Source organism: Mobula hypostoma, chromosome 2, assembly GCF_963921235.1.
Source record: "Mobula hypostoma chromosome 2, sMobHyp1.1, whole genome shotgun sequence".
Lineage (NCBI taxonomy): Eukaryota > Metazoa > Chordata > Chondrichthyes > Myliobatiformes > Myliobatidae > Mobula > Mobula hypostoma.
The window spans coordinates 133,345,575-133,359,639 of NC_086098.1; the positions used below are offsets into that span (position 1 = coordinate 133,345,575).

Below are 14,065 nucleotides of genomic sequence, written 5' to 3' on the forward strand. Positions count from 1 at the left end.
TCTCTAATATGTGTCTTTATATCTTAAAAACAATTTAAAATGTTATTGAATATTTAAAAGCATGACCACATCCCCTCAGTGGAATGTGCGTGCATAGGCAAGATCAAAACTCTACTTCAAAGAGAAAAGTCTGGGCCAGATTACAGCCATTACAAATAAATAAAAACATAGCCGGCTTGCAATTCAGCAGGGAAAAGTCTATTAATATTCCTTTGTCAGCATGGATTCCTTGGGTCAAAAAAACATTTCTGTGATATTACGTATTGTGGCAACTCCATAACCAACAATTATCACATTATTTTTTAAAACAAATATAACAATTGGGCCAAAGTTTCAAAATGTATGACTTTGTAAAATCCCTTTCAGGACATGGCAGCTGGATATTTTTGGAGAAAAGCATTGATATTTCCTTCATTACTTTTACTGGAACAAGTCTTTCAGTGTTCATATCCCCAAATTCAGTTGATGCTCAGATGTGACCAACCTGTCTGCACTGGATACTTGCAGTGGCTCCCTGTCCAGAGGCTTGGACAGATACATGTGTAGCGGTTCACAGCGTCCACACAGGTCCCTCCATTCTGGCACGGGTTGCTAGTGCACTCATTAATTTCTGTAAGAGAAACTAAACAGTGTTGGTAATTGCCTTATTACTGAGATGCAGTCATGTGAAGTTATGGGAGCAGGTGGTGGATGGTTGTACGAGCGGCTGGTGTATATCATAAGCCCTGGTTATGTGGCTGGGGTCACCCATCTTGTAAAGACATTGCCCAAGAAGGCAATAGCAAACCACTTCTGTAGAAAAATTTGCCAGGAGCAATCACGGTCACAGAAAGACCATGTCATATGACACGACACATAACGAACGAACAAGTGAATTGAAATGCAACGAAAAGTTTTTGTTTTCATATCATCCATACCCAAGTCCATTAAGGTAGTACTAAAATAAGTATTACAATTACAGGGAAAGTGCGGTGCAGGGAGACAACTCAAATGCAAAAGCCACAATGAGGGAGACGGAGCGATCAAGTAATTAAAAGTTTATCTTTTTTGTATATGAGAGTTCCACTCAAAAGTCTGATGAAAAGACACAATGAATCCACTGCTCAGGTGAGGATTCATTCAGATTTTTAAAAATATTTCTGGGTTGGAATAAAAGATGGAGTTCCAGAGATGTTCCTGAACCATAGAACTGTGTAGCACATGGAGATTATTTGGACAGTGACATTGAAAACATTGTACAATTAACTCCATTTGCTCTTTCCCCAAAGTTTGCAAATCTGCTGCCTTTAGTTGTTCATATTTTTTTGAAGGCTGTGGTTGAACGAACATAAAATATGATTTTGAAGAATACTCCACCAGTGAAGATGTCCAATGTTGACTAACATGGCTACCTCTCACCTCTCCTGAAAGACCTCTCCATGTAGGTCTTTCAGTCAAAGTCAATTAGATCAAATTTCTTCCCCGTTCTGATGTTTGGTCTGAACAACTGAACCGCTTGACTATGCCTTGATGCTTTTATGCATTGTTGCTGCCACATGATTGGCTGATTAGATATTTGCATTAACAAGCAGATCGACAGGTGTACCTAATAAAGTGGCCACCTCCACTTGTACAGCAGAGAGCCCATCACTGAGTGTATAGCGAAATGACACTGCACTGCAGGGATCTGCATCATTGCACTTGTAGTTTTTAATTTCGCATTGATACAAAACACCAGTTGAGCAACAGTTTCACAGTGTCATCATGAAAATTGTCACTTCAGTGACTGAGTACAAGATCAGTCCTGCAGTGAGGTGTTAATGAAGTTTCTGAATAGGATCCTGGAGTTCGTAGCCAGAACAGTTAAGTGCACAAGTACACAGTATGCTGTACTGCTTTGGGACCTCGTCATTATACCAGGATCAGGTTTTGATACAATGCCCCCTTTGTATCCAAGGCCAAAGTCCTGCAGATGCTGAAAATCTGAAATAAAAAGAGAATCTGGAAACGATCAATAAACCAGACGGCCTCTGTGAAAGGAGAGACTGAGTTAATGCTTAATGCTTCTGTTCAATGTCCTTTTATTAAAGGTGGGAAGACTCTGAAATAAAACAAGCTTTAAGATGCAGAGAAAGGGAGAGAGGCAAAGAGAACCATAGAGAAAGGGTACAGAGCCAGGGAAACACATTGGCACAAGCTGTAGTAGATCCAGTTGAGAGTGGCATAAGGTTAAGGCCAAAGTCAAAGTAAGTTTATCATCAAAGTACATATATGTTACCATATCCTACCTTGAAATTCATTTTCTTGCAGGCATTCACAGGAATTACACCAGAATTTATGAAAACTATAGATAAGCAAGGACAGACAAACAAGCAGTGTGCAAAAGAAGATAAAATATACAAACAAACAATAAATAATACAGAGAACATGAGTTGTAGAGTGCTTGGAAGTGAGCCTGTACGTTGTGGAATTAGTTCAGAGTTTTGGTGAGTGGTGTTATCCATGCTGGTGTAGGAGCTTCATACTGTAGGGTAATAACTGTTCCCGAACCTGGTGACGTGGGACCCAAGGCTTCTGTGGCTCCTGTCCAATGACAGCAGGAAGAAGAGAGAGCATGGCCTGTATGGAGGGAGAACGTTGATGATGGATCCTTTCTTGTGGCAGCGCTCCACGTAAACGCGCTCAATGGTGGGGAGGGCTTTGCCTGACTCCAACTTTCTGTTCCTGCGCATTGGCATTTCTATATCACATCATGATGCAACCAGTTAGGTTACCCTGCACTGTACATCTATAGAAGTTTGCCAAAGTTTTGGTGACAGGCCGAATCTATGGAAAATTCTAAAAAAAAGTAGAGGTACTCTCATGCCTTCTTCGTAATGGCACCTACATGTTGGCCCAGGACAGATCCTCTGATATGAAAATACTAAGGAATTTAAAACTACTGACCCTCTTCACCACCGATCCCCAAATAAAGATTTTATTTGATCAAGAACCTCCGGTTTCTTCCTCCTGGAGTTGCTGATCAGCTCTCTGGGTTTGCTGATGACGAGTGTGAGGTCGTTGTTGTGGCACCACCCACCCAAATTTTCATTCTCCCTCCTGTGTGCTGATTCGTCACCACGTTTCATTCGGCCAGTGGCGGTGGAGTCAAAAGCAAATTCAAATATGGCAGTGGACCTGTGCTTAGCAGGGGACTAAGCATGCCTCCTGGTGGTGTACCTGTGCTGATGGTGATTGTGTCATACACCATCTGTCCTGCACCAGCTTGTCTGAAATGGTAATACATATTAAACCAGCCCTACCACATGGCAAGTAAATACGGCAGTAGCACTGGAATCAGACCATCAACACTTCATTCCCCTGCAGAAATTATTAATCTGTCCATTCCATTTACAGTTCTAGGCAAAGGTAAGTCAGCATATCTTCCATTCCTCAAAGTTGCTGGTGAACGCAGCAGGCCAGGCAGCATCTCTAGGAAGAGGTACAGTCGATGTTTCAGGCCAAGACCCTTCGTCAGGACTAAGGAATCTTAGTCATCTGCAGAATTCCTCTTATCTTCCATTCCTGGTTGGCATCAGCCCATTAAGAATCAACTGTATTGTGTGTGGATGGGATTTACATGTCTTCAAGACTCGTGTCCAAGAGGCCACAATTAGAAACAATGAAACCCAGAAGAGACCTCAAGTGGGAAATGCTGACCACCATATCCAATTGCAGAGGGATCTTTTCCCTCTATTATCATGTACTGCACTGTACTGCTGCTGCCAAGTTAACAAATTTCACGATATATGCTGGTGATATTAAATCTGATTCTGATACTGTCACTACATTGCTAATCAGCTACCAGTCTAGAAGTAGTCCAAGTAAAGGGATAGATTGTGATGAATATTTCTCCTAATATAAATTTAATTCTGTTCATTCAAGTCCTACCATGTCGACAAACTTAGTTGACCTTTGCTGCTTTTGGAAAGGAGGCTTTATAAACACCATCAACACAGTGGCTCGGCAAGTAACCCTGCTCCCTCAACTCCAGCAACCCAGTCTAATCCTGCTGTCTGTATGGATTTTGCATGTTCTCCCCAAGTCTGTGTGGGCTTCTTCTGGGTGTCCTGGTTTCCTCCCCTAATCCTAAAGATTTCCAGGTAAACTGGCCACCATGAATTCCCCCCGGCATAAATGTGTGGCAGGAGAACGAATGAGAGTAAGTGAGGGGGTGGGATTTAATAGGGAGGTAGTACGAGGTGGGTAACCTCTTTCTAAGGAGAAGAGAAAAAACGAGCCACTCATATAGTGACTCTAATAAGTTCAGGAGCTGTACAAATGGCGAGATGCTAACTGGGCAGAAATGCCAACATATAGTCAGGAGATGCCACTCCCCCTCACCCCTTTCACACAGCTCCATCATTCCCCCTTTGATTCTTTTTCCACTAATGTACACCAGCCCATTAGTGCCCCCTGATTATTCTGCCACACCTACGCTGGTAGATCAATTGACTGACCTCCACAACTTTGGGCTGTGGGAGGAAATCGGAGCACATGGGGGAATCCGCATGGTCACGGGACAAACATGCAGGCAGCTCCTACCTCAGAAGCAAACCCGGGTTTCTGGAGCTACCTGCAGAGCCACCATGCACCCAGTGAATCAGCCACTTCCTCACGTGCCATGACACGTGCAATGTCCTAGGGTCACTGATCCACTCAGGGGACTGAAATTAGGTTTAATCCATTCAGACTCTTGTTCAAATTCTCGGCTTTTATTCTGATCTGAGATCTCTTTGATGCGAATGAGGATTGTATTTCTGCAAGGCATTTTGCTTCAGTCTAACTTTTGCAGTCATTTACATAATTTTAGTTATTAGAAAACATTTTCAAAACAATTATTAGTAATGTTTAAATATTTCACACTCTAGTTTTAATACTGTGGTTTTTAAATGGACTAAATGAGAATGGTGAGACCCAAGATATTGGAACTGTAGCAGCTGAGATTTAGTGCTTGGTTGGGAACAGGTTATTGAGTCACAAAGTAAAATACAAATGCTTCATTTAAACAGTGAGGAAAAGGGAGGGTAATAAACTGGTCCAAAGATTTACCGGGAACAGTGGCAGAGGTCCTCTCAGGAAACCTCTGCAAAATGTGAGATTGTTTGTGCTGGGTATACAGGAAAGGAGGAGTCCACAGACCCCTCAGTTAACGGTAGGTGTCCAGGGCATTAAAAAGAAGAGTTAGGAACCCTTGCAGCAAAGTCTGGTTTACTGAGCATGTGCACTTCAACAATTCGGGCAGCTGCCATCAAACTGCCCTTTTTCCTTAAGAATCAGGAAGGAATTTCTACCCAGCAGAGTAACATTAGGAAGGTAGTGGGTGTTGATATTGATTCATCAGGTTATGCCACCACTGTTTACTTGTATAAAGTTTTGGTTATGTTGAAGCTGGAGTACAAGTAGATATGAGCTACAGAAAGGATAGATTAGGCTCAGAATGGACATTGCAAAAACGCACCAAAATGACCCATATCTAGAATGTATGAAGGGTAATGTCATGAAGTTCCAAAGACCAGCACTGCATTTCTTTGAATTCAGAAGACTAAGAGGATGACCTAAGAGACTGCAAATGGATTTAGTGGGGTAACTAACAAGACTACTTTCCCCAAAAGGTGGATTAGGAAACAGGCAATGTAAAAAGATTTAAAGAAAAATATTTCAGGGTAACTTCAAGTAAAAGCAGGGCATTGCCTGGAACTCTCTTCCCTGTTAAAGCCAGAGATTGAAAGTTAAAGGTTGACTTGTATGCGGTTATGTTAGAGGACAGGAGTAGTCGTGGCTAAGCAAATACAATCAGCCTTGACCTAATTGAATGAAGCAAGCGCCTAAAGGGGCTGATTAACCCAGTCCTCTCAAAGTTATTTTGGGATAACTGTCCATCTGCGATCTTGGATGGCAGCTCCTTTACTGCTTCTCAAGGGATTTAGTTCACAACAGAATGGGCTCCACAATAACACTCAGACAGACGAGCTGAACCCTGCACAAACTGCTACACAGAGCTCTCTGAAGCCAACCATCTGTGCAGCATCCGCACAGTCACTCCGCCCCTGCAGACGAGGCGCAGAAGCCATCAATAGCATGCCTGGAATAGCTCCGGACTGTTAGACCATGAAGTTATTGGAATGAAATGTCTGAAGCCATTAGCCCAATGTGACTTCCGAAATCCATCAAGGTTGGTGGCTGGCTTGCTTTGCAAGTGAGCGCAGGTAGCCTCACAATGGCGGAGGCTGCCTGATGGGGAAGCTCCGTCTGGAATGTGAAAGAATGCGTTTATCGTTACACTGAGGAGAGACAAGCGGGTGTTCCCACGTGGGGAATGCAAAGCGGGTTTACTTTAAGCGTGTGATCTTTAAGCTAGCTTTGATCAGAGCGGTTTTCTGTGACTAGCAACACCAGAAAAACTTCATTATTCAAATCTTCAGAAATCTAGGGGTTATTGTTAAACTTCATTTGCAGTTTTACTTACGGGGTCAATGCAAGAGAAGAGCTCCCATTCACAGTTTGCTCTTTAGCTATCAAAGAAAGGAAGTTGACTCCATGAACTAACCATATGCATATTCATGAGCAAGCATTTAATATATAGTATTATTAATATATAGTAATGGCAACATTAACTCATTCATTACATCTTATGTTAAAAAGTGGATAGAATGCTTATGTTCATTGTTTCTGCTCTAATGTGGTGTAGAGTCACCTAGGGTTTTTAAAAAATGTATGTTTAAGGTTAATTATTTTGTTTTTGATTGATAAGATTTATAAAAAAATGGCCTACCTGGAAAATTATTTTATTTTCCTAATAAACTCTAAGTGTCAATCAGGCAGAATCTACATTTCCAGTCACTGCTTTCAGTGTGCCAGGCCAGGCTTTCTGAACACTCATTGAGCTAATAGATGACAGAGATAAGAAGAAAAAGGTTGGAAGAATAGATGCTGAAGTATAATGGGGGGGGGTGGGGGAGAACAGATGAAAGAGATTTAAGAGTTTGTAGAAGAAATAATTAAAATAAAGCCTGAACTGACCTGAATGGGGACCACAATCTCTTTTTCCACAGATGGACAGTGGAGAGCATTCTGACAGGCTGCATCACTGTCTGGTATGGAGGGGCTACTGCACAGGACCGAAAGAAGCCGCAGAGAGTTGTACGCTTAGTCAGCTCCATCATGGGCACTAGGCTAGCCTCTGTAGTATTGACGAAATCTTCAAGGAGCAATGCCTCAGAAAAGCAGCGTCCACTATTAAGGCCCCCCCACCTCCCCCACAAGGCCCTCTTCTCATTGTTATTGTCAGGAAGGAGGTACAGAAGCCTGAAGGCACACACTCAACGATTCAGAAACAGCTTCTTCCCCTCTGCCGTTTGATTCCTGAATAGACATTGAACCCATGAACACTACCTCACTACTTTTTTTGTTTCTGTTTTTGTACTTGCTATTTTAATTTAAATATATAAATAACATCTATCAAAGTTTTTGAGTGTTTTCGTTCACTCACCAAATCTCTTCAAACTTCTAATGAAGTACTGTATAGTTGCTGTCTTATATATGTGTGTAAGTACACACACATACATACTTACTGTAATTCATCTTTTCTATATTTATCATGTATTGCATTGAGCTGCCGCTGCAAGGTTAACATATTTCATGACATCACCCAGTGATGTTAAACCTGATTCTGATTCTGCACCTTGTCATGGTTTAGAGGTATGTGTGCCTCAATGACACAGAGAGCTATGCTGTACCGAGTCAGGGCTTTATGCTTTGGCTCTAGGTAGGGTCACCCATGCTAAACAGGCGAAAGGGCAGAGGCCAGACTAAGAGCGAACCCCCAGGTTTGGGGTTCAGCTCAGGGCTAACAACCCTGACTGGTAAAATAAAATTGTTACCGAAACAGCAATGAAGAACCCTTCTACAGCTGAGTGTGATGGTATCCCTAAGTCTCCACCTGGGGACTTGCATGCCCGACAGTAGTGAAAACCGAGAGGAAGCTACTGACATGATGAAGGAAGTTCTGGACCACCACAGAGCTGGAGGATCTTCTCGCTACCCTAAAAGCCAGTGGCATAATGGGCAGTAAGTAAGTAATCTACATGTTCTTTGAGGATACAACAAATGGGGTGGGATGGTGCGGTGGGGAGAAGAGGAGAGGGGAAGATTAACGTTGTATATTTTCAATGTCAAGAATCTGGTGCCTGATGGAACTTTACAAGAGTGCTGATACAATTCATCAGTAGAGGAGAAACAAACAATTTGCTGGGGGAGCTCAGCATGTTGAGCAGAATCTGTGGAAGGAAAGGAACTGTCGACAACCAGTCAAAACCCTGCATCAGGAATTACATTCTCCCTCCAGGCCCCATACATGCTGCTTCACCCGTTGAGATCCTCAGCAGATGTTGTGTTGCTCCAGGTTCTAGCATCTGCCGTCTCTGGTATCATCATTGATAGAGTATAGTCTTACTGACAGAAGACACAGAGCCAGGTTAACTCAGTCACTTTCATGTTTCCAACCTGTAACTAATGGAATTGGGTGGCAGGGTGGAGATACATCTCTATCAAAGAAGGTGTAAGGTTCTCCTTCCCTCTGCAAGCCTGCAGGTCACCCTGGAGCAAGGTGTAGCACCTGCTTAGCCCCACCGCCCCCACCCCTCAATCAGCCATGGGAGTGGGTGGTGGATGGTCATATCAGCAGCTGGTGCATACCACAAGACCTGGTTCAGTGACCACAGGTGCCAGGCAGACAATTTCTGAAGAGTATTGATAATGGCTAGGGTCACTGTCTTGTAAAGACACTGCCCAGAAGGCGGCAATGGCAAACCACTTCTGTAGAAAAGTTTCCCAAGAACAATCATGGTCATGGACAGATGGAAGACCGACATTGCCTACATCATATGACAGGGCACACAATAATGTTGAACTAATGGAATACTACAGGAATCAGATCTGGAATTTCAACTATGTACAATAATGACTTGGTGATGAAGGAACCAAGTGTATTGTACAGAAAAACATTGATGCAAAGGTAGGCAGGATAATAGTTTCTGCAATGGTTAGAAATAAATTAAGTGAAGGGGCAAAAAAATTGGCGGATGGGAGACAATCTGTGGATTAACTTACTTTGGTGGGGAAAAAAGAATCAGAATGTTGGTTCAGATTCCGATTCTGAAATTACAGGAAGCTGCAGTACAGGGGAATTGTACATTTATCACAGGAAGGTAGTAAGCAGATGCAGTAATTAAGGCAAATGGAAAGCTGGCTTTTGTTGCAAAATTAGATGGAACACAAATATAGTTGTGGAGGTAGATCATTGCAAAGGACACGAGAGGCTTTCAGGATAAAGATAGCGAGGATACCAATATCTTCTTTTGGAGAAATAACATTTGTTCTTTACAATGGTCCTGCACGCTAAATAATCAGCTCGGACCTCAGAGGAACTCATATATTCTTCTTCGAAGTAAGGCTGTCATGTCTTCGACATCCTTCTGAGGAAAAAGCCTGTCCTGAAGGACAGCACTTTCGGTGAGAGCCCTCTTCCTAACTCCATTGAAGTGAAATATGTTGAGTCTTTAGAAACGGCAATTCACTGACCAAGTGGGGAGAGAGGTAGCAGGAAATCACACTTCATTCCTAGAGGACTGGGAGATGTATTCAACTAGAAATGAAGAGATTAGCATCTCTTCTGAATTTCAATCCCCACCGCCAACGCCATTATCCAAGACATACCCCATCACCGCTCCAACACACCAGCTCTACCATCATCCCACCCCCAACCTCTTTCTCCATCATCCCTGCTCTGCCCTGCCCCACCCCACCATGCCCTTCAATCACCCCCACACCATCCACCCCAGCCCCAACACTTCCTCACCATCACCCCAATCAGCCCACCACTAACGCCCCCCATAATCTTCCTGACCCCATTACCATCACCTCCACCATCTCTCCAGCCCAACACTAAGACTCGCACCATCTTCCTCACCCTAGCACCATCACCCCATTCCAGCCTACCATTACCATAACCCTCACACAATAATCATCCACCACTGTCAGCCAGCCCTACATCATCAGCAGTGCACCATTACCGTCGGTCCCAGCCCAGCACCACTGCTCCACCAATCACATTTTAGAGAATGCCGCCCACTCCGACAGGATAGCTCATCACTGCTGCTGCTCGTTTGATCCAGAAGCTGAGAGTAATGTCTCATTTTTAGTTTCTGGATTCCTGTTTCCTCGTTTTACGCAAATGATTGGAGATCTTGGTCGCCGTGTCAACCTACGGTGAAAGGGCAAGGAGAGTTACCTGTGCAGTTAGCTCTCTGCCCTGTCCACCGACCGTTGGGCTGACACACTCTCGTACTCGAGCCACTCAGCTGATATCCGGGCTGGCAGACAAAGTGCACTTCGTGGTCCGTTCTATACTTGGAGCCAAACTTCTTGCCATGCCTGGGTGCCTCCAGAGAAGGGCATGATATTACTGAAACAGACAGAGAGAACAAGGTCTCAGCAGAACTCACATTTTTCACACCATAACACCCAATTAACGAGGAACCTCTGGTGACTATCATTTACTACAAATCATACATGTAATGGCCTGGTTCATTATTTCACCGTTATGCTGTATGTATTTCGTTTAGCAGCTCTGTCAGAGCAGTCTCTACTGTTTTCAGCTTGTTTGGATAATTGTTCAAGATAAGAGATGAGGAGAAATGTGTGCCATCCAACCAGGATGGTCGAATTAAGCGGAGGTTTCTCTGGTGAGGGGCACTAAGGTTGGGCTTGGGGCTTTTGTTCAAGAGGAGATGAAAAGGGAAGACGCAGGAGAGAAGAGGTTGTAGGATTCGACCCGGAGCGGGTCCATGATTCGACGAAGCCAGGGGCAAGATCAATTGAGGATTGGTGATTATGGAGAAACTTTGAGCTCCAACTTGTGCACATTTGACTGTTTAATTAGAATGGGCCCTTTTCTTTTTGTTATTCTTTACTAACCCTTCAGTTAAGATTCACAAATATAATTCCTTTAATCGTATGCAGTGTACCGTCTGTTATTACGTGGCATTAATTTGTAATGGGGTAGCGAATGACACAGCATCCACACAAACCGGGGTCTGGAGTGGGATCAAGCACACCTCAATCTCACGAGTTTGGCGGGACTGGAGGTTGTTTTCCCTGGACTTACACAGCCAAGGAAACCAGAGGGTTTCATACAGTAAACACACAAACACTTGAAGATCCAGTAGCTGTTTGTGAAGCAAAAGAAAAATAAACCTGCTGGAGGAAGCCAGCTGGTCAAGCATCATCTGGGGAGGCGGAGGGATGGTTAGTGTTCGGGCCAGGACCCTGCTTCAGGGCATCTACCATTGCTCTGCCTCCATAGATGATGCCTGACCTGCCAAGTTCCTCCAGTACAGTAGCATGTGTTTTACTCCAGGTTACAGCTCCTGCAGTCTCCTGAGTTTCTGTGAAATTATGAACTAGCCTAAAGTGGCTGAAACTAATTGTATGAAGATAACTCATCGTCAGTGCTGTTGGAGGCACTGGAGACAACAGACCTATGGGGAGGACTAACTTTTGAATCGAGTGTTCCCCAATGAACCAGAGCTGACAGCTGCACAATTACAATGAACATTCTTTGGTGCTGATGAGAGTAACCCTTACTGCGTCTCATCGCTCCTCCATTCCCTCCCTTCATGAGCTAAACAGCTCATGAAAGACTGACAGCACAGACCATAATGGGTGGACGAGAAGCAGGAGGGGCATGGGTTTAAGGTGAGAGAATGGATTTATAAGGGGGTTTGGATGGGTTCCTTCTTTTTAATACAGAATGATTGAACACGCTGCCACAGGAAACGGCAGAATCTGTTACAATTATAGTGCACGTAGACAGGCAAGACGAAGCAGGATATAGCCCTAAAGTAAGCAAATGGGAGAAAGGGTTGCATGAACGTGATGGGCTGAAGGGCCTTACTCGGTGGCATGCAACTCTCCGACTCTGTGAAAGTGCAGGAGTCCGTAAGGTGCCGAGGGTGGGAGGAAAAGATGGTGCATGAAAGAGCATTGGCAGGTGAAGTCAATGCGTGATACAAGTCCATGAAGGGAAGAGAGTAACTAAAGCAGGAGGTTCAAGTTCAAATTTAAGTCCATGTTTATCGCCATTCAACAGCACACATATGTTCCACCAAAGGAAACAATGTTCCTCTGGACCAATGCGCACAACACAGTACACGTAACTCATAAATTAATATTACCGTAAATAACCAAACAAATAAGTTAAGACTTGCAGTACTTGGTGTTCTTAATATCCAGTAGTGTCTTAAGATCACAAGAAAGACAAAAGATGAACAACTACACCGTTAATAGGAACCGAAGTGGCCACTGCCACTGGACATGCCACTATCTTGGGCAGGTTTCTTCAGAGGCCAAAGCGGCTGTCTGAGTGTGGAAGCGGAAGATGTACAGTACATCTCCATGGAAACAGACAACATGGAGACTGGCCTTTCAGCCCATCAAGTCTGCACCTACCATCAACCACCTATTTGTGCTAATCCTACACCCATCCCATTCTATTTTCCCACATTCCCATGGGTGGAGAGAAGGTTCATGGGAAACTGAAAGGTCTGAAGGTAGATAGTCACCTGGACCAGGTGGTGTACATCCAAGGGTTCTGAAAGAGGTGCCGAAAAGATTGTGGAGGCATTAATAATGATCTTTTAAGAATCACTAGATTCTGGTATGGTTCCAGAAGACTGGAAAATTGTAAATGTCACTCCACACTAGGTGGAGGGGCAGGTAGTTTTGAAGAAATAGAGAGGCTACAGAAGGACTTAGACAGATTAGGAAAATGGGCAAAGAAATGGCAGATAGGATACAGTGTCGAGAAGTGTATGCGCTTTGGTAGAAGAAATTAAAGGGTTGACTATTTTCTAAATGGAGAGAAATTACAGAAAAACTGAGGTGCAAAAGGTCTTGGGAGTCCTTGTGCTGGATTCCCTAAAGGTTAATTTGCAGGTTGAGTCTGTAGTGAGGAAGGCAAATGCAATGTTAGCATTCATTTCAAGAGGACTAGAATATAAAAGCAAGGATGTAATGTTGAGATCTAAAAAAAACACTGGTGAGGCCTCACTTGGAGTATTGTGAGCAGTTTTGGGCAAGGATGTACTAAAACTGGAGAGGGATCAAAGGAAGGTCACAAATGATTCCGGGATTGAATGGCTTGTGGTATGAAGTGTTTTTGATGGTTCTGGGCCTGTATTCACTAGAATTCAGAAGAATGAGGAGTGACTTCATTGAAACCTATCAAACGATGAAAGGCCTCAATAGAGAGGATGTGGAGAAGAAGTGGGAGAGTCAAAGACCGGAGGTCACAGCTTCAGAATAGAGGGGCACCCTTTTAGGATGGGGATGAGGAAGAATTTCTTTAGCCAGAGAGTGGTGAATCTGTGAAATTCGTCACCACAGGCAGCTGTGGAGGCCAAGACTTTATGTATATTTAAGGCACAGGTTGATAGATTCTTGATTGTTCAGGGCATGAAGGGATATGGGGAGAAGGCAGGAGATTGGGGCTGAGAGGAAAATTGGATCAGCCATGATGAAATAGCAGAGCAGACTCAATGGGCCAAATGGCCTACTTCTGCTCCTACATCTTATGGTCTTATGGGTTCTACCACTCACCTACAGACCAGGAGAAAGTTACAGTGGCCAATTAACGTAAAACCTGCATGTCTCTGGAATGCAGTGGACAGCAGAACTTCCTGATGAAACCGACATGGTCTCCAGAATAACATGTAAACATCAGAGAGGCAATACTGAGGTCAGGATCGAACCTGGAACAGTGAGGGAGCTGCTCTAAAGGCTGTGCCACCCTGTAAGAGACGCAAGGTATAAAATTGACATGAGGTTTTAGAGATGAGAAACAGAGAGAGTGGACATAGAAGGGGTCAAGTAATCATCAGGCCCACAGGCCCAGATGAAATGTATCCCAGGCTCTTAAAAGAAGCAAGGGAGGAAACAACGTAGGCTCTGAATATTGTTTGTCAGCCATCTCTCGCCAGAGGAGTGG

The 14,065-nt window shown here is 43.8% G+C and overlaps 1 protein-coding gene across 1 annotated transcript in view; it reads right to left on the bottom strand.

Annotated features, from left to right (window-relative positions):
- LOC134342494 (fibulin-7) overlaps nt 1–14,065 on the bottom strand; it is a 60,011-nt gene that overhangs the window by 27,327 nt on the left and 18,619 nt on the right. Inside the window, exons 3-4 of the mRNA XM_063040696.1 lie at nt 10,310–10,483; nt 485–610 (exon numbers count right to left, since the gene is read on the bottom strand). Coding sequence (XP_062896766.1) covers nt 485–610; nt 10,310–10,483 — 300 coding nt within the window. The remainder of the gene's footprint in view (nt 1–484; nt 611–10,309; nt 10,484–14,065) is intronic.